This window comes from Amblyomma americanum, chromosome 5 (assembly GCF_052857255.1).
Source record: "Amblyomma americanum isolate KBUSLIRL-KWMA chromosome 5, ASM5285725v1, whole genome shotgun sequence".
NCBI classification, from domain to species: Eukaryota; Metazoa; Arthropoda; class Arachnida; order Ixodida; family Ixodidae; genus Amblyomma; species Amblyomma americanum.
The window spans coordinates 139,088,685-139,113,616 of record NC_135501.1 but is presented as its reverse complement, the minus strand read 5'-3'; the positions used below and the strand labels follow the sequence as shown (position 1 = coordinate 139,113,616).

At 50.9% G+C, this 24,932-nt stretch overlaps 1 protein-coding gene across 2 annotated transcripts in view; it reads right to left on the bottom strand.

The window, feature by feature from the left end:
• LOC144135084 (uncharacterized) overlaps window positions 1–24,932 on the bottom strand; it is a 124,982-nt gene that overhangs the window by 16,205 nt on the left and 83,845 nt on the right. For both annotated transcript variants that reach the window (XM_077667841.1, XM_077667843.1), the window contains exons 12-14: window positions 8,992–9,217; window positions 3,884–4,037; window positions 2,544–2,665 (exon numbers count right to left, since the gene is read on the bottom strand). In XM_077667841.1, coding sequence (XP_077523967.1) covers window positions 2,544–2,665; window positions 3,884–4,037; window positions 8,992–9,217 — 502 coding nt within the window. The remainder of the gene's footprint in view (window positions 1–2,543; window positions 2,666–3,883; window positions 4,038–8,991; window positions 9,218–24,932) is intronic.

Sequence of the window (24,932 nt, the reverse complement as noted above, 5' to 3'; positions counted from 1 at the left end):
CATTTACGAAGTGGTCAAAATGTTGCTGGGCAAAAAACTTAATTATGAACATTTCCCTCCCTCGACATTTCATTTCGTCGTGGTTTGGTGTCCGTAATTCGTTCCTTGGGTGTGCGCCCTCCTGCTTTATTGCACTATAGTTACGCGCAGAAATACTTTTCTTGATCTCTGTTTCTCGTGCATTCAAAGTCCTCTTGCTCAGTATCACGACGTTTTACTCGACAGTTTCTTTGCCATATGTGGACGCTCTCTTCATAGCTTTATTTCCAGCACCTCTGTTAGCCAGACAGTCTGTGTTGATACGATTGTGAATAGCTAGAATGCACCCGTTGTATATGCGTCATTTTTAAAATATAATGACAAAATTCGCGTTATTAACTTCACAGTAGCTGCAAGAAGCAACGAACTAGATTCTTATTGCATTCAAATATTTCTCGTGATCATGGTCTCCCGAGGCGCTTCGTACTGAATCAAAGTGCGCCATCCCTGCTTCCAGTAATCCTTTAGAATTGACTGAGCTGTGGCAGTTTCATCAGGATTCCAGGGGAAAACACAGCCTCCCTACCTATCATAAATTGTTTGCAATTCATCAGACACCATAAAATTACATTCTAACATCCATGCCTTGGGTGACTGCCCTGCTTTCCCTGTTTGGCTATGGAATCATCCGCAGCCATCTATCTCCTGAGCTAAGACAAAGACCTAATGGGGGAAACAGCCTCGGGCGTCTTTCCCGCTTATGCTCGCACCCATATGTGAACCGGGTTCCGGGAAAAACGTCCCCAGAAATAACGTCCTCATTTTAGAATTAGGAAACACTGGTACCTAACTGGTGCCATTAAATGTCCCCTAACAGCCTGTTATTTGAGCATCCGCATCGCTTTCAAGAGGGGAGGTTTTATCCCCAGCGCAGCCGGGTATCCGCCGGTTTTCTAAAGCGTACAACCTTCCCCCTGGCCTGATGTTCAGCTTATCTTACTTTACGTGCAGTACTGGTATGCAATGCGCTCTGAACTGGACAAAATGTTCCCCCTGGTCATGTAATAAACGTTATGGCTGCAAAGGTGTTTTAATTGTGCACCGTTCCCCAGGACACTACTGCCAGAAGCTTCCCAATAAATACTAGAATGCTTTGATACATGGTATGTTTGCGGTACGTAAACGCGGGTTAACAGAGCGAAAACGTGCTAACTTTCCGTCGAACGCCTCCCACTAATCCCTTTGCGATGTGAAGCATCCACTAGGCCACTCTTAATGGAGAAAACAGGACAAACGATGCAACATTGTACCCACAGCGAATTCACATATCGGCATGGAATTGACTGCCCAACGAATAGACTGCCGGCATTCGGGCATTCAAAATACATCATGCTTACACTCCTTCTCAATAGTTAGAGAAGAGTCTAATAAAGAAAGCAAGTTTTTTCAAGTGGGTACCCGAAGAGTTTGATCTTGAGGTAATTTAGTATTTTAGACCGTCCCTCCTACTTTTCGCTTTCTGATGGAATTTTTCCGGAGATGTATCTTCTAGGGACATTTTTTCCTGCACCCATGCAGCCCATCTAGGGCTCTGCGTACTTTCTGCAGGCATGAGTCGAATTGTGTCTCTCACCAGACTGCCATTTCGTGTCTATTTACGTATTCTTCCCTAAATCTTCGGGGCACGTCGTACAATTGTGCTAACTCGCGGTCTCGCTGAGGAAAGGTTCTCCACAACTCCTGGGAGCCTTTGGCGCGCCTTGCAATAAGGTGACTCTATCTTGGCTCACTCATGCCTGAGTTTGGCCCATACCTCTTATCAGTTAAGTTCGTGAATGTTTCCGGCATGGATGGCGGCACAGACGTAGCCTGAAGTGGCCGTAAGCAAAAGGCAGGTTAGAGAATTAGCGCTGCCTATCGAAGATGCATGTTTGCAGAGAGCCACAGCGACAAGGCTGTCAAGCCGCCCATGAGCAAGCAACATAAAGGCCGGTAGTATGCTACAGCGGTAGGTCTTGGCAATCATAATCAGAATTACTGTCACATTGTCGCTGTCACATTACTGCCAAATTCTCATCTAGTCCTCGGACTGCACTGGGATATCTTGAATTAGTAACAACTTTGCGTAGATAGCATGTCAGGCAGCATTCATAAATATAACTTTTGAAAAAAGTCGAGCATGCCATAAACATTGACTCGTTGTCTACGATGAAAAAACAACCAAATAGTGAAAGAATATACGCTCTTCTACATGGCAAGTGCATGCAGTGTTCGGTCACTCTAACAACAAAGTAAGTACATTAAGCATTTAAAAAGCGTCTAAGCACGGCCCTATAAACGCATCACGCCTGAATTCTCTTCACTGTTTAGACATGATACGACTCATAAAAAGCCACCCCATCCTCCTTAACCTGGGGTCAAGACATGTAAGAAAAAATTCTCTGGTGACTTTTTAATTGGCTTGACAATTTATAAAAATACCATTAACTAGTGTTGCGCTATGCAAATTGATTTGGCCAGGCCACCTCCTTTTGCGACTTTCTTTGAGGAGAGTATTCGCTTACCGAGGGGCTAGCTTGGCTACTTCAAGAATCTTGTCTCCCTTTGAAGCGTCACGGAGCGATATACCCAAAGCGTTGTGGTAGCGCCGGTGCGGCACCTTTGTCTTCAAGAAATCAGCGACAACCTGGACGGCGGACGTGCATTAGAACATTAGGAAAACGTTTAGCCTCCCATTTCAACTGTAGGTGTTATAGCCACCTAGTATTAAAACTTTATCCCCCGATTTAAAAAAAATGTTTTATAGCCGCCGAATCTTGACAACCTGTTCCCATTCCTCCCCTTTTAACTCTAGGGGCTTTAGCCGCCTAGTATTAGATGTTTATCCGCCGATTTGAAACGTTGGTGTTAAAATCGCCTAATGTATAAAGTTTTGGCTCCTATTTGAACTGTAGGTGTAATTGAAGTTTTAAACTCCCATTTCTAGGTGGCATAGCAGCCTAACCTAGAAGGTTTATCCTCACATTTGAACATAGCGCAGTCTTGATTCCCGGCTGTTCATCGTCGACTGCCTTGCGCGCACCTATCATCGGCGCTGAACTTGAGGTTCCATGCGGGTACCAGATCGGCTAAAAAGGTGTTTCCGGATTTGGAGCAAGTCGCCGCACTTTCTTCGGAATTGCCACCCGCACGAGACAATAGTTCGTACACTAATCATCAGCCCAAGCCATCTCCCACTTTTTTTTCGCGCAGAGGCATCGGACTGATTTGCACTAGCAAAAAGTTTAAGGGAAACTTAAGCTTCGTTTTTCAGAGTGGGACACAATAGAATCGATGCGTCCCTCATCTGATTCGTATCCTTAAAGCATACTCGCAAAACGATCGGCATCTCATCGCACGACGCTTTGCTCATACCACTCCTGGCGTAATGGAGCAGTGGTAAAGCGATGCCCCACGCACCAGAGAGGTGGCTACTTCAGAACCAACCTCCGGTAGGGGTTGTTAGGCCAAGCTTGATCTTCCTCAGTAACATCGCGACCAATCATCATTTCTTTAGTTCTACCTGCCACGGTGGCAGCTGGCAGCACACACGCCATTTTTCGCTCACCACGACAGCCACGACACCGACGACGCCTGATTTCCCGCAAAAAGGGAGCCTTAACACTTTCGCGCCAAGATTCAAAGGAAACAAAGCAGTTTAGTCACTACTCCATTTCGTCGGAAGTCCGTTGTTTGCGCTAAAATCCGAGAAACGCTTACACTGTGCCTAGAGACAACCTTGGTACTCGAGTAAACCTTAAGCCATATCTTTTTTTTAAGCAAAGTCGTAGCCTTAACCAACACTACCCACAATTTCACCGCACTTTTCACATACCAGCTGAGGCGACGAGAGTTGTCCACTCACCTTCAGGTACTTCAGGTCTGTGCCCTTCAAGGTGTCATAGTTCTCGATGTTTTCGACGTTGAGCATTCCAAAGTGCAACAGTCGGGCTTTGAAGATTTCATCCATGGACGCCTTCAGCGCGTCCGCCTTGTCAATGACGGCGTCGGCGATGGCTCTGAGAAAAATTGAGTGCATTAGGTGCGGGCTGAGGCCTGTCACCGTCAACAGAAAACCACAGAACGTCGAGGAACGTCACCTGCTTTACACTCGCAATGCCGCGGAGCAGCGGCCAGCGCCTAATATAGCAGCGCCGTCAGCTCGGCTGCAAGCCCGCATCGGCCTCCGGCATGGCCGCTGGGTTACTTTTGGCGATGATGGCACGTGCATGCAGAAGCAGAAGGAAGTAGTAACGAGGGAGCATAAAGAAACGCGGCTGTCCTGAACCGTACAGGAAAAATTTGGCGGTGGTTTAGCTCTGGTTAGCCTGGAGTGACGCGATAACTACAGCTGGCCCAGTGGAACTTGTTCAGTTGAATTGCAAAGTCAGCCTTCCGCTGCTCCGTTTTCTCTGGGCGGTCCTTCTTCATCTTCGTCCCACTTGACACGGCGCATGCGCACAGCTGTGGCAGCTGCTCCGCACCACGTGACAGCGAGGCGGCGCAACAGCAGGGTGGCGTTTCCGCCACCGCCACAGCGCCGCCATGCTGAAGGCTCGAAATGCTCTCGTAATGTAGCTATGGCTACAAAAATCCAGTGGCTCTCTCAAGCCTTCTTCTACATCTCGAAAATGACCTAAATCCTAACCATTACAAGGAAAATGGGTCGACAGGCCGGCTTTAGACGCGCACGGTGGTACGACTAATATATTGAGTTCACGCCATATTTTCCGCCAATGCTTCCGATTATCATTGCATCTTTTCAGTGGTATGGAGTCGTCCCAAAGCAGCACATGCTCTTGGCGACACGCCGTTTGGATAGTTTCCGGATTACTTCGACCACCTGGTGTTCCTTAACTTGCAATGACCCTGAACAGAAGGGCCCATTTTGCATTTATTCTCTACCGAAATACTGCCGCCGCGGCTGGAACTTCGGTGCCTTCGCTAAGGCTCCCGTTAGAGCTACATTAAACCAATGCCAGCAAAGAAAAGCTGTACCAATCTGTCGAGTGTACAATGCATCCGGCTTCTGAAAAGTGCCTCATATTTGTACCATTAGATATGAGTGGCCAAAAATATAGCTGAAATTACAGGAGACCTCTTCGCCAAGCGATGCCATTTCGTCCCCTCTTTGTTCCCACCTCCAGTTCATCCATCCACCTGCAGAACCCGGTCAATTGCAGGCCCTTCAGAGCCTTTAAATAAGAGCTAGAACATGCAATTTTGGTTGAGAGTTTTGTTTGCAATTCAGATCGTCAAGCGGAACCAAGTTGAAGTCATTCGTACAGAAACTGCTATATCATTTCTGCTTCGCTATTTGAATTCACTGCAAGTAACGCCAGCAATACCCAAATGCCGGCAGGACGAAAAGCGCACAAGCCGCTAAAGCATCGCAATTCTTGCACCTCTCACGCTACATCCGGCTTACCTCAACTCTCCGCTAACACCATAGCCACTGATCAGCTCTTGTAACAACCGAATTGCGAGAAAAATTTCCGCACAAATTATTTGCTCGTTTCTCGTGAATTTCACATAGTAGTCTACGCTCACTGAAACCCCCTTGTTACTTCCTCTCCTCCTCCACCTTCTCGGCTTGCACTCGGACTCCAGTTAATTCAATATTTCCGATAAAAGAAACACGCTCAAGTGTTCCAAAATTACGCAGACTTTCATAACACAAAAGAGGCCGTCTGCTTGTAGGTACAAAAAATTTAGACGTGCGAAAGCATGCGTTCAGCCTTATTGGCTCATAGTTTTCCTTTTCTTTGTTGTCGGCACGCCAGGAGACGATATTAGACTTAGGTTAAGCTCTGATCGGGGTTAATCTTGTCTTATCTGGTCGCGGCGCAATGCAGAGCGCGAGTGTTTGCAGTAGTTTAATACGAGACGTGATCGGCTGCTGCGCGGTCACAGCGCTCTCGTGCAGTGGCCATCGAAGCTGATCTGCTCGCGCCGCCGCCGGCTCGAAACCCAGTCGTGGCAGTGTTTATTTTATTTAGGCATGGGTGGTTGCTATGCTAGGTTTTGCAAAGGCCAACTCAGTCAATTTTTTGTTCCTTTTTGATTTCTTTGTTTTCTTTTTCCACCTTTCTTACCTTGTTTCTTCCAAGCCCTCTTATTTTGCTCCTTTCTTCTTTTCCTTGTCTCTTTCTTGATTGCTTCCTTTCCCTACTCCTTTCTTCTATCCTTTGCTGCGCCATTTCGGCATTCCTTTTTCTCGCAGTCTTTCTTCCTTTTTATTTCTTTCCGTGTTTCTTCCTTTGCTTCTTTCTACCCTTCGTTCCCCTTTTGTGCCCTTCTTTCGGTGTATCTTTCTTCCTTCCATTTTAGAGCGCGTCCGTCCCGTCGCCGTCGCCGCTACTGTCTCCGGTGTAACCGCGCCCTCGCTCATTGATGGCGCCACAGTGGTGCGTGCCGTCGCCCAGCACCACTGCACAAGCGAAAGTAGGCTGGCTAGGGAACGGGAGGCCTGCGACCGTACACGCCCACGTGCACCCACATGCTGCCTCGTCGCAGTCGCGCCACTCACAGTTTCGTTTAAGAATGGGCGCCGCACTCGGTGGAAACCCTTTGCCTGCCACTGTTGCTGAACGAGCTGCCCCGGCAGAGAGGCGCCGCCTGCACCGGAACCCAGAGGTGCACACCGCCCAAGCACGACCTAAGCGGCGCCGCCGAGAGGACACTGCCCTTCGCACCACCGAAGCAGACAGAGCCGCGCTGACACTTCCCTTATTTCTTTCTGCCTTTCACTTTAAACCAAATCGTTACTACTCGTATCCGTAGCTTCTTGGCTCTGTGCGCGAGTTTGACCTTGAACCGAGGAGCAACCCCGTCACAGCTATCACGTCACTCAGAAGCCGCCCCGATGATTTTGAGGAAAGGAAGGGAGCATAACTGGCTCCCGGGGTCAGTGGATGCCTCAGTCGCGTTTCCAGGCACGTGGCGCGGCGGTGAGCGAGAGATCTGGACTGCGTGCGTTAGCGCTGACCACGTTGTGGCCAACAAGCGGCACTGCAGTAATAGCCCGAGCGTTCATTGGCTGACCAACCTGTCGCGATCAATAATTAATTTACCTGTCACCTGCCAGGGTGGCAGGGCGGCCGCGCTGCATATCTAACGTGCGGAACGCACTCAACGTTACAGACGCCAAGCCGCGACTATTCACCGATACACCAAAGATTTTGCTCTTTAACCAGGTCCAGTACTAGTTAAACCGCAGCTTTTTTCATTTCATTCGTTGTTCTTTTTCTTTTTGTGGTTTCTTCCTTTCTTTCGCTTTGCCTTTCGTTCTTTGTTCTTTCTTGCTATTCTGCTGCCGTGCTTCCTTGTCCATATTTCAGTGCGAAAGCACTTCTTCACGATGTCTAACAAAGTTTGTGTGAAGTTTGAATTTGAGGGCGACCTTGGCGAAACCTAGCATAGCAATAGCCCGTGCCGGAATGAAGTATTGCCGCAACTGCGTTTCCGGTCACGCTTCTTGTTAAGCTGCAGCAGACTCTCGCGCAGTGCATTGCACGTCGTCGGCTTCATCTACTTTCATCGGCGGCGTGACCAGGTCAGATCGGCTGACCTCGATCACAGCTTACCCTCAGTCTAATAACGTCGCTGGACGCACCGAAGACCCAGCAAGCCAAGACCATGCGCCAACCAGGCTAAAAGTATGCTAGGGAACGTCTACTCGGTTTAGCTACGCTAAAACATGTTTTCATCGCGCGATTCCCTTCCATAGCACGCCATGCAGGTTGAGCTTGCTATTGCATACAAAGTTTGACTTTGTAATTTCTTGTTCTGTCAGGAAGAATTGCTTTCCTAACAAGCCCCTAGGACCTCTACTCTCCGAAACAACGTGCATTCCAGCAGTGAGGGAAAAAATCTCATTTGAGGATAGCATAAATGAAAAATACTGCGACTTTCTAGTAGGAGGTCTAGGACACGATACGATGCCTTCGTGGCCACACGATGTCCTTGGGATCCTGCTTTAGAGCCGCACGAAACTTTGGGCTGTAGATGTATACAACCGGCCCAGTCTTAAGGTATCGTGCTCGTAGGCTGCCTTTTCGTTGCTGCGGCGCCTTATGGCAGAGCAGGCTTGCGATAACATTAAATGTGAGCTCGAGCTCACCAAGCCCATGCCTAATACTGAGCTCTCCGCAAGTCTGCTTCCTTGTCAAGTGCAGGAGCCACGAAACGAAGGCAGCATTCGCGCACATTAGCTAAACATTTGGCCGTCCGGTTATACTTTGTTTCATCCCTACCTAGCAGTAGGCCTTGTTAACGTAGGAATTTACCACAAGGGGTACACAGAAAAACAAGATGCCGAAGAGACAAGCACAGAAGGAACTGAAAGGGCAACTGAAGAGGTTGTAGAATTCGATGAGTTTAAGCGAGCCGAATGTGCGAAACAGGCACGTAGAGCATGCGAAATCTTTTAGCGCTAGCATTTGAAATGACGACGTAATCGCTGACTAAACCAGCATCGGCGCTCAGGCTTCTCTGCGGTGCACATCGACACGCAGAGGCTTCAATGACGACGTCACGTACGGCGGCGCTCAGTTTCCAGCGAAGAAGCGGCCGTTTCAAGGAAGAAAACGAATGCCGCCGCACGCACAGCGTCATTTAGACAAAGGCAGTAGATATCTTAAATTTCGGCAGCAATGACGTCACCCCGGGTTTCGCCGCAATCCTCTTACAGAGTGAGGAGAAGTCTTAAAATAGTCGCGGATTTACTCAGTGATTACTTCACTGTATTAAATGCTAGCGGAAAACTAGATCGCAGGCTTTACCTAGACGCATCATAGATTCGAATTCTTGAATAACGTCGAATTCTCGAAAAGCCGTTTCACATTCCATTTAACACAACGCAACCTGAAAGGCACTCGCGCTTCACCTATCCTGATTCCCTTGTAGGGATCTTCATATTTCAGTGGACCAACCGATCAGGCTCCCTCCCACTCTGCGTTAGGCGATGCTCACCCTGTCGACATTGAGGTCCCGAAGGTGGTCTTAGTGTACTTCTTCGCTGCAGACTGGAGCACTCCGAAAGCTGGGCCTTCATTGGACGGAACGATGGCGCCTTTGTCGTTGTCGTATTTGACGTCCGTGAAGAAGACGATATCGCATATACCATCGGGAGGCACCATGGAGCTCCTAACGCCGAACTCACCGAAAGTGCACAGGAGCACCTTGGGCTTGCCTGTTCCTGCAAAGGCGGCAGCGTAGCGAGAGCACTGCAGTCTGCTTCATTGGAGAAATGCGAAAGCATTTGCGAATGGACGTCAGCAACTTTTTCTTGCAAGTCATCGTTGTCACGCGACACTTATCACGTGGCCCTTGGATGATGTAAGCAACTTTTTTTGCAAGTCATCGTTGCCTAACATCAGTATACATCCCCAGTACACTTTAGCATCGTGCACAACACAACATCTTCACTTCGTGCCTCTCTAACACACTTGAACCGACTAAACTGGCAATAAAGATAAAGAGACCCTTCGTGGCGTATGTGCCCGCCTGGTACGCAGAGGCTGTAGGTTGAAAACCCTATTACGGCTGATTTGTTCTTTGAATGAGGTCACGTGAGAGGCACCAATTACTGTGGACACAATCTGCGGAAAACCACCGGTGTCGGATTTTATTTCGAGGATTTTTATTATGAGACATAAAATGCGTTCGCATAAAAACGTAGTGAAGCGAACATGTGAAAGCAAATAAAGCTCGTTCTCGTTAGGAAGGAAACTTAACCGCCATTCTTTGGTGTTATGTTTTACGGCGCATTAGCGCCTGAAGCTGCCATGCGCCATGCACTAGGCTACAATGTGTATAATGTCACCAAGTGGTGACTGCAATCCGCGGAGCAGAACGACAGCGAAAATGGCGTCTAAACAAAACTCGCGCCCACAACGGACTGAATCACTCTGCAGCTGCGTAGCAACAAGCGCGCTCGGCGTTCGTCCAACAAAATTCTCGCCGCTCACGGCCGTACTTATTGGAACGCCGAACTCTCCGGAAGTGCACGCAAGCATTTTGGCTTGCGTGTGCCTGCAAATGTGGCAGCGTGGCGAGGAGTCTAAGGTTGGGTAAACTTGGACGGCACTGCAGTATGCTGCAGAGGAGAAATGCAAAAAGCATTTGCGTTTGAACGTACGCAACTTTTTTGCAATTCATCGTTGAAGGTAGGCGGCGACGTAGGCGTTATCTTCTTCGATAACATGGGTCGCATGGCTTCTAGCGTGGTGGTGGCCTCCCTGCCATGAACGAGCCTAAAAGGCGTCATCTCGGTGGTCTCCTGCAATGCGGTGTTCTAAGCGAAGACTATTTAAGGCAGGATGACGTCCCAGGAATTCCGCTCGGTATCGACATACATGCCAAGCATATCGGCGATAGTTTTGTCCAGGCGCTCGGTAAGTAAGTTGGTCTGAGGATGGTATGCAGATGGCGTCCGGTGGCTGGTTTGCCTGAAAAGCAGGATGGCATGTATCATTTCCGCCGTGAATGCTGTTCCTCTCTACGTCATGACCACATCGGGAGCGTCGTGTCGCAGAAGAATGCATTCCACGAAAAATTTGGCGACTTCTGCTGCTGCTCCATTTGGTAGGGCTTTTGCCTCGGCGTAGCGGGTTTTTAAGGTCGCTGAGGGGGGTTCATTGGGGTTCAGAAATCCTGCTGGTCGGGTGGAATGGGCGTTTCGTCGCTGACAATCTCGGCAGGTTTTCACATAATGAGCAACACCGGCAGAGTCGGGGACAGTAAAACTTGCCTTGAATGGGTGGAGCGCACGAGAAAACCCGAAATAGCCCGCTGTTGGCCCGTCGTGTGAAGCCTGAGGACCTTCGCGCAGACTCGCAGGTACAAGAAGGTAGGCTTTTTTGTTCGCTGGGAACTTCTTCACGAGGACATCATTCTGTACACAGAACGGAGACAATCCTCGCTTGAACGAGGCAGGGGGTGAAGAAACCTTGCCTTCTAAGTACTCAATGAGGCGTTTTAGGTCACCGTCCGAGCGTTTATACTGTGCAAAAGAGCTGGAGCTGATAGCTCACAGGAAGGCGTCCTCATCGTCGTCCGGCGGTGCTGCAGCTACTGGGGCTTGAGACAGGCAATCGTCGTCGGAGGGCTTGCGTCCGTACTTGTAAACGACGGTGACGTCGTACTCCTGGAGGCGCAGACTCCATCTAACGAGGCAGCCAGAGGGGTCCTTCATATTGGCGAGCCAGCAAAGGGCATGGTGATCGCTGACCACATTCTACAGTCGTCCGTACAGCTAGGGGCGAAATTTCTACGTAGCGCAGATGATAGCAAGGCACTCCTTAGTTGTCGAATAGTTAGACTCGGTGTTGGACAGGGAACTGCTAGCGTATGCGATTACTTTCTCTAGTACGTCAGTTTTCTGAACGAGGATGGCGCATAGACCCACGCTGCTTGCGCCGGTACGGATTTCAGTCTCGGCGTTTTCATCAAAATGTGCGAGGATCGGTGGGGACTGTAAACGACACAGAATTCCTTGAAGGCTTATGCTTGCGCCGCCTCCCATTTAAATGGCAAGCCAAAGCCGCTGCGGTGGCTCAGTGGTTTTGGTGCTTGGCTGCTGACCCAAAAGACGCGGGTTCGATCCCGGCCGCGGTGGTCGAACTTCTAGAGGCTCGTGTGCCGTGCGATATCAATGCACGGTAAAGAACCCCTGGTGGTTGAAATTTCCGCAGCCCTTCACTACGGCTTCCTTCATAGCCTCTGTCGCCTTGGGACGTTAAACCCACATAAAGGAAACCAAAATGGCAAGTCTGGCTTTGTTAGTTCGGTCAGAGGCTCCGCGATGCGCGAATATTTTTGACAAATCGTCGGTACTACGCTCGCAGTTTGAGGAGTCTGCAAACCGCTTTCTTAACGGCCGGCGTTGGAAACAGTGCGATAGCAGCTGTGTTCTGCGGGTCTGGGCGTGCTCCCTCCTTGCTAACGATGTGGCCTAGAACAGCAGCTCTTCAGAGGCAAAGTGGCACTTTTCTGCTTTCAAGGTTAGGCTGGACTTGCGTCTAGTGCTGTTCGAAGCCTTTCCAGGTGCTCTCCCAAGTTCAAGGCGAAAACAGCGACGCCATCTAAATATACCAGACAAATCTGCCACTTCAGGCCTGCCAGTACTGTATCCATTACTCGCTGAAACGTCGCTGGTGCGGAACAGAGACTAAATGGCATCATGAACTCATGGTCACCGTAGGTGCCACGGATGCCAAGAACATAGAAGCTCTCATTTAAGGGAACACGGCGTTGCTTCTAGAGCGAGTAATCGGCATCAGAAGAGTCATAGCACATTTCCACAAGGGTCAGGCCGAAGTACTGCTGACTCACTTCAGCGAAGAATACGGGCACATTAACGACAATGGCTATCTGCGGCGTAACCCGGCTTTCACCCATTCGGAGTGAGGAATGCAGTCTTCTCGCGATCTCTTTCATCAAACTCAATTTGCCAGTAGCAGCTCTTGAAATCCATCGATGAGAAATACTTGGCGTTGCAGGGCCGGTGAAGTGTGTCGTCGCTGCGGGGGAGGGGATACACATCCGTTTTTATGTTCAAGCGGCGATAATCAACGCAGAATCGATGCTCGCCGTCTCTCTTCCTGACTATAGAACGACCGTTGCCGCCCAGGGGCTCTTTAAAGGATGGATGACGTCGTTGCGAAGCATTTCTTCTACTTGGTCCCGCATGCCTTGTCGTTCTAGCGGCGACACACAGTAGGGGCTTTGCCTGGGAGGTCGGTCGTGCTGGTCGGTTATAATGCCATGCTTGGCAATCGGCGTTCGTCGGACCTTCGGCCATGACGAAAAACACTCGCTGTAGCTTCGAAGCAGAGTGCAGATCTGAGCTTGTCTGTTCAGGGGGAGGGCTGGGTTGATACCGAAAGCGGTGAGTTGTCTTGTTCAGGCGAATCTTCTGCAGATGGATCGGAGAAGGCAAAGGATTCTCGTACGTCGGATATTTCGCCGCAGGTAGCCATCGTCGTTCCTGTGCCGGTATTATCCGCTGAACTTCGACTTGACTATTGCGGAAACCTGCGATGCCGATTCCTCGCTCTAGAAGCAACGCCGTGATCCTCTCAATGGGAGCTTCTGTGTTCTTGGCATGCGTGGCACCTACGATGACCATGACGATTGATCGAGGTGGGACGTCCACTTGCTCATCTAGGACAATTAGAGCAACATGCTGCCCTATGGTTGTCATTGAAGGGATGGCTTCGTCCGTCGAAACCGCGATGAGCTCGGAACGCAGATCCATAATCGCCTGATGCTCATTAAGGAAATCGATGGCGAGTAGCACGTCGCAGGAACATTGCTGTAGTGCTACGAAGTTCGCAGGATAGGTGTGTTCCTTGACTGTCACTCGCGCTGTGCATCGCCCCGAGGTGGCCTCCGCCGGTGCGAATTTGAGGGCCGTCCAAGCGGTCGTAGCTTTGCTCGGTTGCACGGCAAATGTTCCATTTATCACCGAATAATCGGCGCCCGGGTTGGCTAGTGCCGTAACTTTCCGGCCGTTGATAGTATCTTCTAAGTCGGATGTCCTGGCTCTTGCATTGCACCTCGGCCTCGGCGTCGGGTGACGGCTTCCTCGCCTATGTGAATCGCGGGGGAGGGGGATGACTGGGGGGGGGGGGGGGGGGGCGTGTCGTCGAAGTTTCTTTGAGTGGCAGCGTCGTTTTGAAGGCAGTTCGCGTCGTGGTCGGGGTTGTCAGTCGGAGCAGCGAGTGCAGCGTCTTCATGCGGCGTAGTGGGTGCAGCGTCCTCATGGGGCGTGGTCGGTGGAGGATCTTAGGCGTTTCGATCATGAGCAACCTCACCTCTAGAGGTTGCTGTCGTTAGTTTGCCCTACGGGGCCTGGGAGAGCTTCCTCGTACCGCGGCTGCGTAGCTGCGACGTGGCGACGCAAAGCGCGAGGTTGACGACGATGTTGAGCGCGGAAAGCAGTTCGGCGTGTACTCCTCTCGACGCGGGTACTCGTCGATTTCCTGCAGACGTTGTTCGAAGCGTGGTCCTGGGGCGTTAACGGCAAATCCTCGAAGACCGACATGTCGGTACGGCCAGTGACGAAGAATATGGCCGGCCTCAGTGCACTGGAAGCACAACGGCCGGTTCTCGGAAGTCCTCCACGCGTCGCATTACCTGGGGCTTAATTGAGCGTCGCTCAAAGGCTGGACGGACGCAGGCTTGAAGGCGCCGTTAGGGAACAAGTTGTTCGTGTCGGAGAGGACGTAGGGGGTGCCTTTGGGGCTGGGAACTGCGTAATGCAGCGGCGTAAGTCATGGTGTGGGGTTCTGTGGTCGTCGGGGTTCCAAGTGCCTGTTGCACTACTTCTCGTAACACATTCAAGAGAATCCCTGCTTGCCGCTGTGGGGAGGATTGCAGCAATCGTCGAAGCTCCTCGCGGATGATTTCGCGGATAACTTAGCGCAAGTTGTCCCTGGTGGTGTTCGTCGTCTCCGGACGAATTGCACAGGCATTAGAAAAGCGGTTGTACTGCAGAGCCAGGACGGACTTGTCTGGCAAAGAGTTGTTCTTTTACGCCGCGCATTAAAAACTGAAATTTCTTCTCCTCGGCCATCTCAAAGTCAGCGCGCCAAAAGAGGCGCTTCATCTCTTCGACGCAACCGTGGACGGGAACATTTGAAAGGTGGATCCTGGACTCGAGGAGTCGTTTGGCTCTTTTTTTTTCCTCACGGCACTGGTGAGCACCTTCAAACGTTCCTTCTTGAATAGCTCGCATGTCGTTAGGGAGGTCTCGTGGTTTTCGTACCACGTACGTGCTGAACCCACCAGTCAGAAGATTGCCTGTCTCATTTTGGGCTGCATCATTCCACTTGTTGAGTGATGCCACGCGCTCAATTTGGCCCAACCATTATGCGGGGTCTGCGCCATGGGATCCATCGAAAGTAGGAGCCACCCGCGGCTGTTGCAGAATGATTGGTGTCGACATCTTTGGCGACTTTGTGGTGCTCGTAGCAGCGTCTTTGTCGCTCGTGGTCCGGCAGGGTCTCGAACTCAGGCTGCTCTCCATGGAGACGTCGGCTGGCTCGGTGAACTAGGGGATCGTCCTCCGATGCGAAGCGCAGAGAGCATGCGTCTCGACTTGAAGAGGGAGTCCGGAACATGGAAGGCAACACCGCACCTCATCCAGATGCCATGATGTGGCGACTGCAATCCGGGGAGCAGAACGGCAGCGAAAATGACGTCTAAGCGAAACTTTATTTCGGCTGACTTGCGCCCACAAAAGACAATCACTCGGCGGTGGCGTAGCAACAAGCGAGCTCGGCGGTCGTCGAACAGAATGCCCGCCGCTGTCGGCCGTGCTCAATTTAAAGCTGATAGTGAACTTTCTAGATATGGCGTGCAAAGCTAGTACAACATTCTGGACCAACCTAGATTCGGCTCCGCCTCTGTGCGAACAATCGAGATATATCTGGTGTCGTCTTGCATAGCGAACAAAGCGATAAAGCGGCGTGCCGGCCGCTTTGAATAATGACAAACACTACAAAGATTCGCGGCAATACGGTGGTTAAAAAAGCGCAGAAACTAGTAAATATTTTGTTGTTTATAGACAGGACAGGTGGCAAAAAAACAAATTGTGCCTTCCCCAAGAGTAACCCAAAGTGTAAGGGAATGTAGTTGTGTTTCCAGAAGAATAAAGTGCTTTTTTCCAGTCCTTCAGGCTTTTAAAACAGGTGCCATTTTGGTCAAATGTAACAGGCCCCTCCTTTCAAGTTCCGGTCCGTGTCACTGTTTCAGGGCGCCACCTGGCAAAACACTCCTGCAGTAGAGTCCGGTGCAGTGGGCCCGTTTCGACACCAGAAGTGTTTTTGCAGGTGGCACACCCACAGGAAGCGGCACGGACTGCAGCTTGAAAGGACGGGTCTGTTACTTTTGCCCCGATAGTACATAAAACGTCCTTCACTGTGCCCTTGTCTCCGCATACTTGGCATAGTGTTTTTTGTATTCATTCGCGAGAATCACATTTTGTATAAATGTGTAATCAAGGGAAAGAAGGCATAGCCAGAACAATACTTTGTTATTTTTAGAGCGCACAACTTGAGGGATATCAGTAAAGACGAAAGTAAAAAATAACTGACAGACCCTCAGATGCCATTGACATTTGGCGCAATATACAAATTTCACTTCACTTGGGATACCGCAGCGGTGGCCAAGTGGTTGAGCATCCGTCTCGCATGCGGGAGGTGCGGGGTTCGATCCCCAGTGCCGCCGGGTACCCACCGGTGATACAATGGGTACAGGCTTTCCCCTGGTCTGGTGCTCGGCTTATTTAGGGTGAAATGCTTGGGAAATGGGTCTTCGACCCCACCTTGAGAATTTGAAAAAATACCTTGTGCCATGGCGCTCTTTGGCCATAGATGCCCTTGCGCCATAAAAATCCATCATCATCATCACTTCACTTGGCTCGTCGTTTTGCATCAGCTGGTGAGGTGTAATCGTCAGCGTGATTCGCTGACGTACGCTCACTTCCCCAGGAGCTTCCCCACCACCACCACTGAGCACACGCTGATTGGTCACTATGCGGCAGACTTGCCGGCAGCTGCCGGGGGCCTGACACCATCTAGCGCCTTCAAGCCATGCGCATGCGCACTGTCGTGTCTCCGGCTCCCGGTGCTCCGGTAACGGTAACAGTACATTGTATACTGTCAAAAATGGGTTGCAGAATCGAGGCTAGGCACAGGCCGCAAGGAATCAAGCAGTGTCCAGCTGCAAAGAGCACGCGCGACTCACTTCTTTGTCCTCAAGGCACCGCCCGTGGACACCTGGCGGCATTATTCCCGCTCCCCATCCAAAAAAAGGAAGCAAATACGTGGGCGCACTTCGAGCGAACGAGGTGCCCGTTACTGCGTAAAGTACGGCTTCATACGGACTACGTGCATGACCTCAGGCTGCGGTCGACGGCGCGAACTGGGCAGAGAGCCATCGGGGAGGACTTCATACGTCACATCCGTGATGCGGCGCAGCACCGTGTTGGGTCCAAAGTAGCGGCGCAGGAGCTTCTACGACAGGCCAGGGTGACGTATCGGGGTCCATACCCAAACTTTGTCGTCGGGGTGGTACTCGACGTGGCGATGTCGGTGGTTGTAGCGTTCTGCATCCGTTGCCTGCTGCCGGTGGATGTGCATACGGGCCAGTTGGCGGGCTTCCTCTGCGTGCCCGGTAAATTCCTCAGCGTCTGGCCTGAGCGCCTGGTCGTCAGGGGGCCACGGAAGCATGGCGTCGAGCATCGTTTGGACATCACGACCGTAGACGATGCGAAACGGCGTAAATGAGTCGTTTCCTGAATCGCCGTGTTGTAGGCAAACGTCACATATGGGAGGATCTCGTCCCAAGTCTATTGCTGTACTTCGTCGTACATTGCGAGCATGTCTGCTAAGGATTTGTTGAGGCACTCCGTGAGCCCGTTTGACTGCGGGTGGTATGCAGTAGTCTTGCGGTGGTTCGTGTGACTCAGCTGGAACAACTCGTGCATGAGCTGCGCTGTAAACGCGGTGCCCCTATCGGTGATGACGGAGGACGGGGCGCCATGTCGTAAAACAATATGGTGGATGAAGAAGCGCGAGATTTCAGAGGATGTACTGCGCGGCACCGCCTCGGTTTCCGCGTAGCGCGTCAAATAATCAGTCGCAACTATAATCCACTTATTGCCAGAAGACGACAAAGGGAATGGGCCCAGAAGATCAATGCCGACTTGGTCAAAAGGTGTGCGAGGTGGCGCAATTGGTTGGAGCAAACCTTCGGGCATGAGCGGTGGTGACTTACGACGCTGGCACTCACAGCAACCTCCGACTTAGCGGTGGATGGTCTTTGCAAGTTTAGGCCAATAATAGCCCTGACGCACTCGAACGAGCGTGCGTGCAAATCCCAAATGGCCAGAGGAGGGCTCATTATGACATGCCGGAACGATGTCGTCGCGGAGATCTGATGGCACGACTAGGAGGTAGGGACGGTCACCGTTGCTGGAGATTTTCTTGAACAGTACGCCATTGCGAATGCAAAAAGAGGACAAGTGGCGAAAAAAGTGTCATGGTACTTTGGAAGCATGGCCCTTCAGGTGATCCATGATAGACCGCAGGTCAGTGTCAGCACGCTGCTTTGCCACTAAGTCCGAACTGCTGATCACACCTAGGAAACGATTGTCATCCTCTGCGCTGTCATCAGCTTGCTCTATAGGTGCGCCTGAGAGCCTGTCGGCGTCTTCGAGTTTACGTCCGGACTTAAAGGCAATTGTGTAATCAAATTCTTGAAGGCGAAGGCTTCAGCGTGCTAGGCGGCCTGATGGGTCCCGGAGATTGGTACGCCAGCTCAAGGAATGGTGGTCGGTGACCACTTTAAAATGACGGCCATAGATATAAGGCCGAAATTTCATCGTGGCCCAGACGACAGCGAGGCACTCCTTTACCGAGGTGGAGTAGTTGATTTCGGTGCGCGAGTGTGCGACTCGCATACCGCGATCACACGTTTCACGCCTTCTTGATGTTGAACGAGACGGCACCAAGCCCGATGTTGCTAGCGTCGGTGTGTATCTCGGTAGCAGCCTCCTCATCGAAGTGAGCCAGCAAAGGGGTAGTGTGCAGCCGTTGACGCAGCTCTGTGAAAGCAGCCTGTTGCTCGGCAATCCAGACGAACGGTGTATCATCACGTGTTAAATGGGTGAGGAGTACAGCGATCTTGGAGAAGTCGGCGATAAAACGACGGTAGTAGGCGCACAGACCCAAGAAGCACTTGAGCGTTTTCTTTGTTGTAGGACGGGGAAACTTGTCTACGGCGGCAGTTTTCTCGGGATCGGGTCGTATGCCATCGGCGCTCACAATATGGTCGAGATACTTGAGCTCTTTTTTGCCAAAGTAGCATTTCTCGGGTCTAAGTGTAAAGTCGGCCAACCGCAGGGCATCCAACACGGTCCGCAGGAATTCAGGGTGTTGGTCGAAGGTTTCTGAGAACACCACCCCGTCTTTTAGGTAAACTAAGATGGTTTGCCATTTGAGGCCAGCAGGAACAGTAACCATCATGCGCTGAAACGTCGCTGACGCAGAGCAAAGGCCGAAGGGCAATACCTTAAATTCATATAGGCCGTCGGGTGTGATGAAGGCTGTTTATTCTAGGTCACGTTCATCAACCTCAATCTGCCAATATCCGGTCTTTAGGTCGATCGACTAAAAATACTTAGCGCGGCAAAGTCAGTCGAGCGAGTCGTCGATGCGGGGCAGCTGGTAGACGTCCTTCTTCGTTATGGCGTTGAGCTTACGGTAATCCACGCAAAAGCGCAGTGTCCCATCCTTCTTAACAAGCACGAGGGGCGACGACCACGGGCTCTTAGAGGGCCTAATAATGCCGTCTCGAAGCATCTCCTTCACCTGCGTTTGGATAGCGTCGCGTTCCTTCGGGGAAATGCGCTACGGCTGCTGTCGTATGGGGCGAGTGTCATCGGAAATGATGATCCGATGCTTCGTGACCGTCGTTTGCCGCAAGTTCATGGAGGATGCGAAGCAGGTTTTGTACCGGGGAAGTAGGGCGCGGAGGTCGCGCTGTTGAGTCGCTGAGAGCCCAGAGCTAATATCGATGCGAACCAGGGACGTGTCCGGACGGTCCATGGCCTCGGACGTAAAGCACTCAGTAGCATCGGCCAATTGGTCGGCCCACGCGACGGCAGTAGCTCGAAAAAGGTGACGAGGCTCGCTCGTAAAATTAGTAATCAGGAGTTCCGACCGACCGTTACGGAGGTGGACGACACTTCGGAACGCGCAAATGCCACGTGTCAGCAGCAAGGAAAAGTTGCCTTCGGAGACTGCAGGTCCATCACGTAGCCCATCATCGCAGTCGACGCTTGCAAAAACACTGGAGCGCGGCGCGATCAAGACACTTTAAATGGAAATACGAAGGGAGGGGCTGCGTTGCCGAACGTCGCAGTTGCCGTCATATTCTGATGTCCAAATCGTAACGGCTCAGTGCCGCAGGTCAAAAACAGCACCATTCTCACGGAGAAAATCTACGCCCAAAATCAGGTCACGAGAACAGTCGCGGAGAACCAGGTAGCTAACTATGAACGTCGAGTCGCTGATCTGGACCCTAGCCGTGCACTGTCCATGTGGAGTAATGATATGGCCCCCCGCCGTCCGGATCTGCACGCCAGAGCAAGGGGTTGTAACTTTCTTTAGAAGCGCTGCCAATTTGCCACTGATAATTGAAAACTCCGCTCCTGTGTCCACCAACACGCTAATGCTGTGACCATCGAGAGGCACGGGTTCGTCGAGGAAGAAGCGGTCCTTTAGTTCAGCTGTTGTCGTCGACGTCGTCAAAGCTCTATCATCGGATGTCTGCGTCGTCTGCATCGTCAAGGGGTCTTTGCAGCGTCGATATCCAGCCACCACGCCCGCGGAGGTCGCTGCCCTCAGTTTTCCCGGCGAAGGCTGGGCGAGCGGTCCGCCGTCGCTTGCGAAGAGTTCTGCACATTCGGTGAAAACGATGGACGGCGAGGTGACGGTGATCGGGACTGACTGCGCGCCATGGACCACTGAGGTTGCTGGGTCATGTACTCTTCAATATCACGGGGCCGTTAGCCAAACCGGGGCCTTGGCGCATCGGAGGGAAACCCTGTAGGCCACGCTCTCGATATGGGCACCGGCGGAACAGCTGACCACGCCTACCACAGTGGAAGCACAAACGCCGGCGGTCAGGGCCACGCCAGACGTCCGCTCTGCGCAGGGATTCTCGATCACACGGGATGCGGTGCTGCCCTGGCTGCACGGAGGGTAGCAGGACGTCGTGATGATTGGGAAAAACTGCCGCTGGATTCGGTGCAGGGCGTCGCAGCGCGGCAGTGTAGGTCGGGCGGCAGTAGTCTGTCTGCTTGGGCGGTGGAAATGCCGGTGGATTTGGGGCGGGGCGTCGCAGAGCTTCAGCGTATGTCGGGCGGCTGTAGTCTGTCTGGGTAGGCTGTGGTTCGGCGTGTAGTAACGGAGGCCTGATAGCTTGCTGCACCTCTCCACGGATAACGCTCATAAGGGAGCTTGCCGCTGGCTGCGACTTACCACAAATCTTCTCTAGCTCCTCACGGACAACAGCGTACTTTCAGGGAGGACCTTCAGTTTATCAGGCATGGATTTGCTACAACGCATTAAACAATGTATTCTAGAACAAAGCATATTGTGCTTAAATGTCCTACCTACTACACTGGTCGTTCACATTGTTAGAGATTCCCAAACTAGGTAGCGAACAATTCCTTTCGTCCAACACAACAAAAATGACTCGATCTTTGCACGAGATGCAGTTTCCACAGAAGATTCATAAACGACAAGCCAGAAAATAAACGTCGTGGTAAAAGTTAGAGAACGTACTTCAGTATTACTTCAGTACTTCACTATTACGTTGAATAGCAGCATACGCATGCGGACAGGAGGTAAGTGTAAAACAAAACTTTTCATGGCTTCATTTATCTTTCAGAATTACCCACTATACTACATGAAACAAATATCAACATTTAGCAATTGGGATTTCTAATTTTCCCATCCTTGACTGTGTAAACCTTGTCAGTGATTTCTACATCATGTAAATGATGATAAAACTCCAAACAAAGCGTTCGGCTCAATCTTTATAAGCTACAGCAGGTCATTCGTCTCACTGCTAGCCAGGCTGGCTGACTGGGCGAAATCTGCGCAAAAAGTCATTGAAAGTTAGATTTCATATTTTAAAGCATAAATGCATGTCTATCGCTAGAAGCTCATTGCTATAGACTCAGTTTTTCATTGCTGGTAATATTTTAGTAACAATGCACCTGTATTTTTAATCAATATTGCGAGAATTAAATTATTTATACCAATGCATGGTACCTGGAAATGAATATACAAAACTTTTTACAACCCAACAACCTTTAGGGGCATATTAGTTTTTTTGACTTCATATCTTTACCGTTCTTGTAAAGTAACAATCGCAACCGTATTTGTGCCCGCAGCGGTGTCTTAGTAACTTTGGCGTTCAGCTACTTCTCCAAGGTCACGGGTTCAATCACGGCCGCTGCGATTGTGTGGCGATGGAGGCGAAATATAAAAAAATTGCGGGTGCTGCATGAGGTTTCCCAATGCTAAAGAACACAATGTGGTCTAAATCCTCATCATTCCACTACAGCATCCTTCATTGTCCATCTGTCACTTCGGGACGTTATTCCGAGGAGTTACTTTAAACACTATTATTAATGCGAAAGCATTAGATGGCTCAGTTGTAGGTTATCTGTCCGCAAAAGTTGTCCGCAATATATATACACCGCAAATGGTTCTGAATATAGCATAAAAATGAGAAAATAAAATTGGTGTCTAAGTGCAAACCGAATACGGGCCGCCGATTGGCCCACTCGGCCGCGTCACTTTCTACCTCTGACGCTGAATAAAGGCGCGTCTGCTAAATGCGAAGTTCTTAAAAGCGTATCTTCAAAATATGTAGTGAGGCCTATATTAATATTAGCATGTTAATTACATATGCTGTAATCGAGCGAGCACCAAATTCTCTCCGTTTCCGGTAAATTTTCTTCGTGCTTGGCGTGCAGCCGTAGCCACATCAGGCGGCACCCACTGAAACACCCCACTCGTAATGTACGGGGCTGGCCGAGCAGATGGTGCAGGTGGCGGACCGCACACAGCTTTCGCATTTCCGCACATAAGGAGACTTACACTACTTTATTAATCTGCTCTGACTCCTCTATAATCATAAGAACTATTGTAAATATAATGTTAAAGAAAATAAGCTAACTGTTTCTATATCGCTGTAAACGAAAGCAGCACATAGCTTTCTGAATCGCGATGCATTTGAAAAAAATACAAGCACCTTGTCTGTGATCTTACTACTAGTTTAAATTACCCACAGTGTTTAAACTCTGCGGCAGCAAACTGCATGATGTACGCAGCAACTTCTGTTTTTTTTAAGTGTATACAACTCCGTTATAAAAACTTCCCGCCCACAACAGAAGCTTACGCGGACCTCTTGTAGCACCGATATAAAGTGGCTTCCTTTTTTTTTTGCCACGCTAGCTCTAAACCTCGTTCTCCATGTTTCGCGTTCTTGCCGTCCCGGCGGCAACGCACGTAAAGTGGTATGAAAGAGAGGAGAATCAGAGCGCAAAAGCGTGGAGAGGACGCGAAGCGGCGTGATGAAGAGCATGGTTAAGTCTGGGATGAAATCGGACATAATGCACGCGCCTGCGAGTCGGGCGAACAACAGACCCGCACATGACCAGCCGAACCAGCGTGATCCGGCACTCGGGAACGTAAAGCATTCCTCATTAGCAGGATAATCTACTCCTACCCCTCCTATAACGTCCGCAGGAGAAACGAGGAAGCTGTGAACAGCACTAAATGTTCAGCATGAAAAGTGGCACTAGGGCTGCCCCAGTACGGCAGCACACAGCATCCCCTCCGACTCCGCATCTACAGCACGCCCATAGGACTCAGAGCAAAACAAGACCGCCTAAATCAACCAAATATCCCGCACCAAACACGCCCGGCTCACACCTGACCGTCTCAACATCAAACCCATAGGCGACGTTCACACCACGGCCCCCCCATTCTGATAGTCGATGGCCGCCCATCAAGCCAACACCCAAAAACATGCTACCTGACCGCCATGATATGCGGCGCCAGTTCAAAGCCAGAGAACTGGATGCCACATACCTTGCTGACGAGCACGATATACACGTTGACGCTGCACAACAAAGTGCAACCACATACGTGGCTTGTGCAACCATGCCACAATCCACTCTCGTCCCCACTTTAACATTATGAGTCCACTCTCCCACCACAGCGGAAGAATCCGCCATCGCCGACTCATGTAAACGCAGTCCAAAGAGACTCCAAAGGAGTGACAAGAAATTACTTGGCAGGTTTTATTTGCCACCCCGCTGCACGCATCCTTCGCGGCTGCACTCCCGACCATAAGATCAATCTACTCTGGGTACCCGCCCACGCGGGAAACTCTGAAAGCAAACGGGTCGGCCGACTAGCCCGAGGCCTAACCAACTGGGCGACCGGCCCGACACACCCAGACGCTCTTGCCCAGGCTCCCCTGACCTTTGCCTAAATCACCAACCTCCAAACAGAGACGAGAGACCACTCCTCGCCTCCCCACCACGGCTTTAATTGAGCGCAAGCCACCATGCTCCGCAGGTTGCAGACACTCGATCCATTCCCTTCTAGACTATCACTCACTATAGACGACGAATACGACCGCGCATGCCAAAACTGTAACCAGATAAATATCGCCCCTGCCCTCTTTCTTTCCCTCTCCATGTTATTTTATTATTCCCGCTAGCCGCTGCTCAGGTGCTTCAGGTTTCGTTGGATAATGCCACGGCTTGCATCATCTTTTCCTTCCATTCTTATTTTATTAATAAATAGCCACTAACAACTACAACAAAGCGCCACCAGTCGCATATCCTGCGTGGTTGCGCGGGACACCCAACCCGACGAAACTTACTGCCAGCCCTGTCGGAATAAAGAAGGAACCAACTCCTCAGAAGGCCAGACAAGACGATCCACGGTCGCTTCAATGTAGGTGGGGAGTGGCTCTATTTCCTGCTTCCCTCTGCGGGGATCACTGTTCAGAGCTGGGGGTAGGGGGTGGGAAGCGAAGGGGGGGGGGGGGGGGTCGGAGAATGGCAGCACGGCGCACACTAGGCGGGCGTCTTGGGAGCTTGGCTGGTAGGACTTGACTGAGGAGAACTGGAGGTAGTGATGACGAGAGAAGGTTCATGGCACTCACTTCGTGGGCTCAGGAACTCGCCACCACCACGGGGCCACACCAAGCCCACCTGCCCTAAATCCAGACATTCTGCGGCAATTAAGTTGTTTCTATCTCTCGCCAGTGTCGCCAAAGAGTTTTTAGCTCATTTTATATTTTTCTCT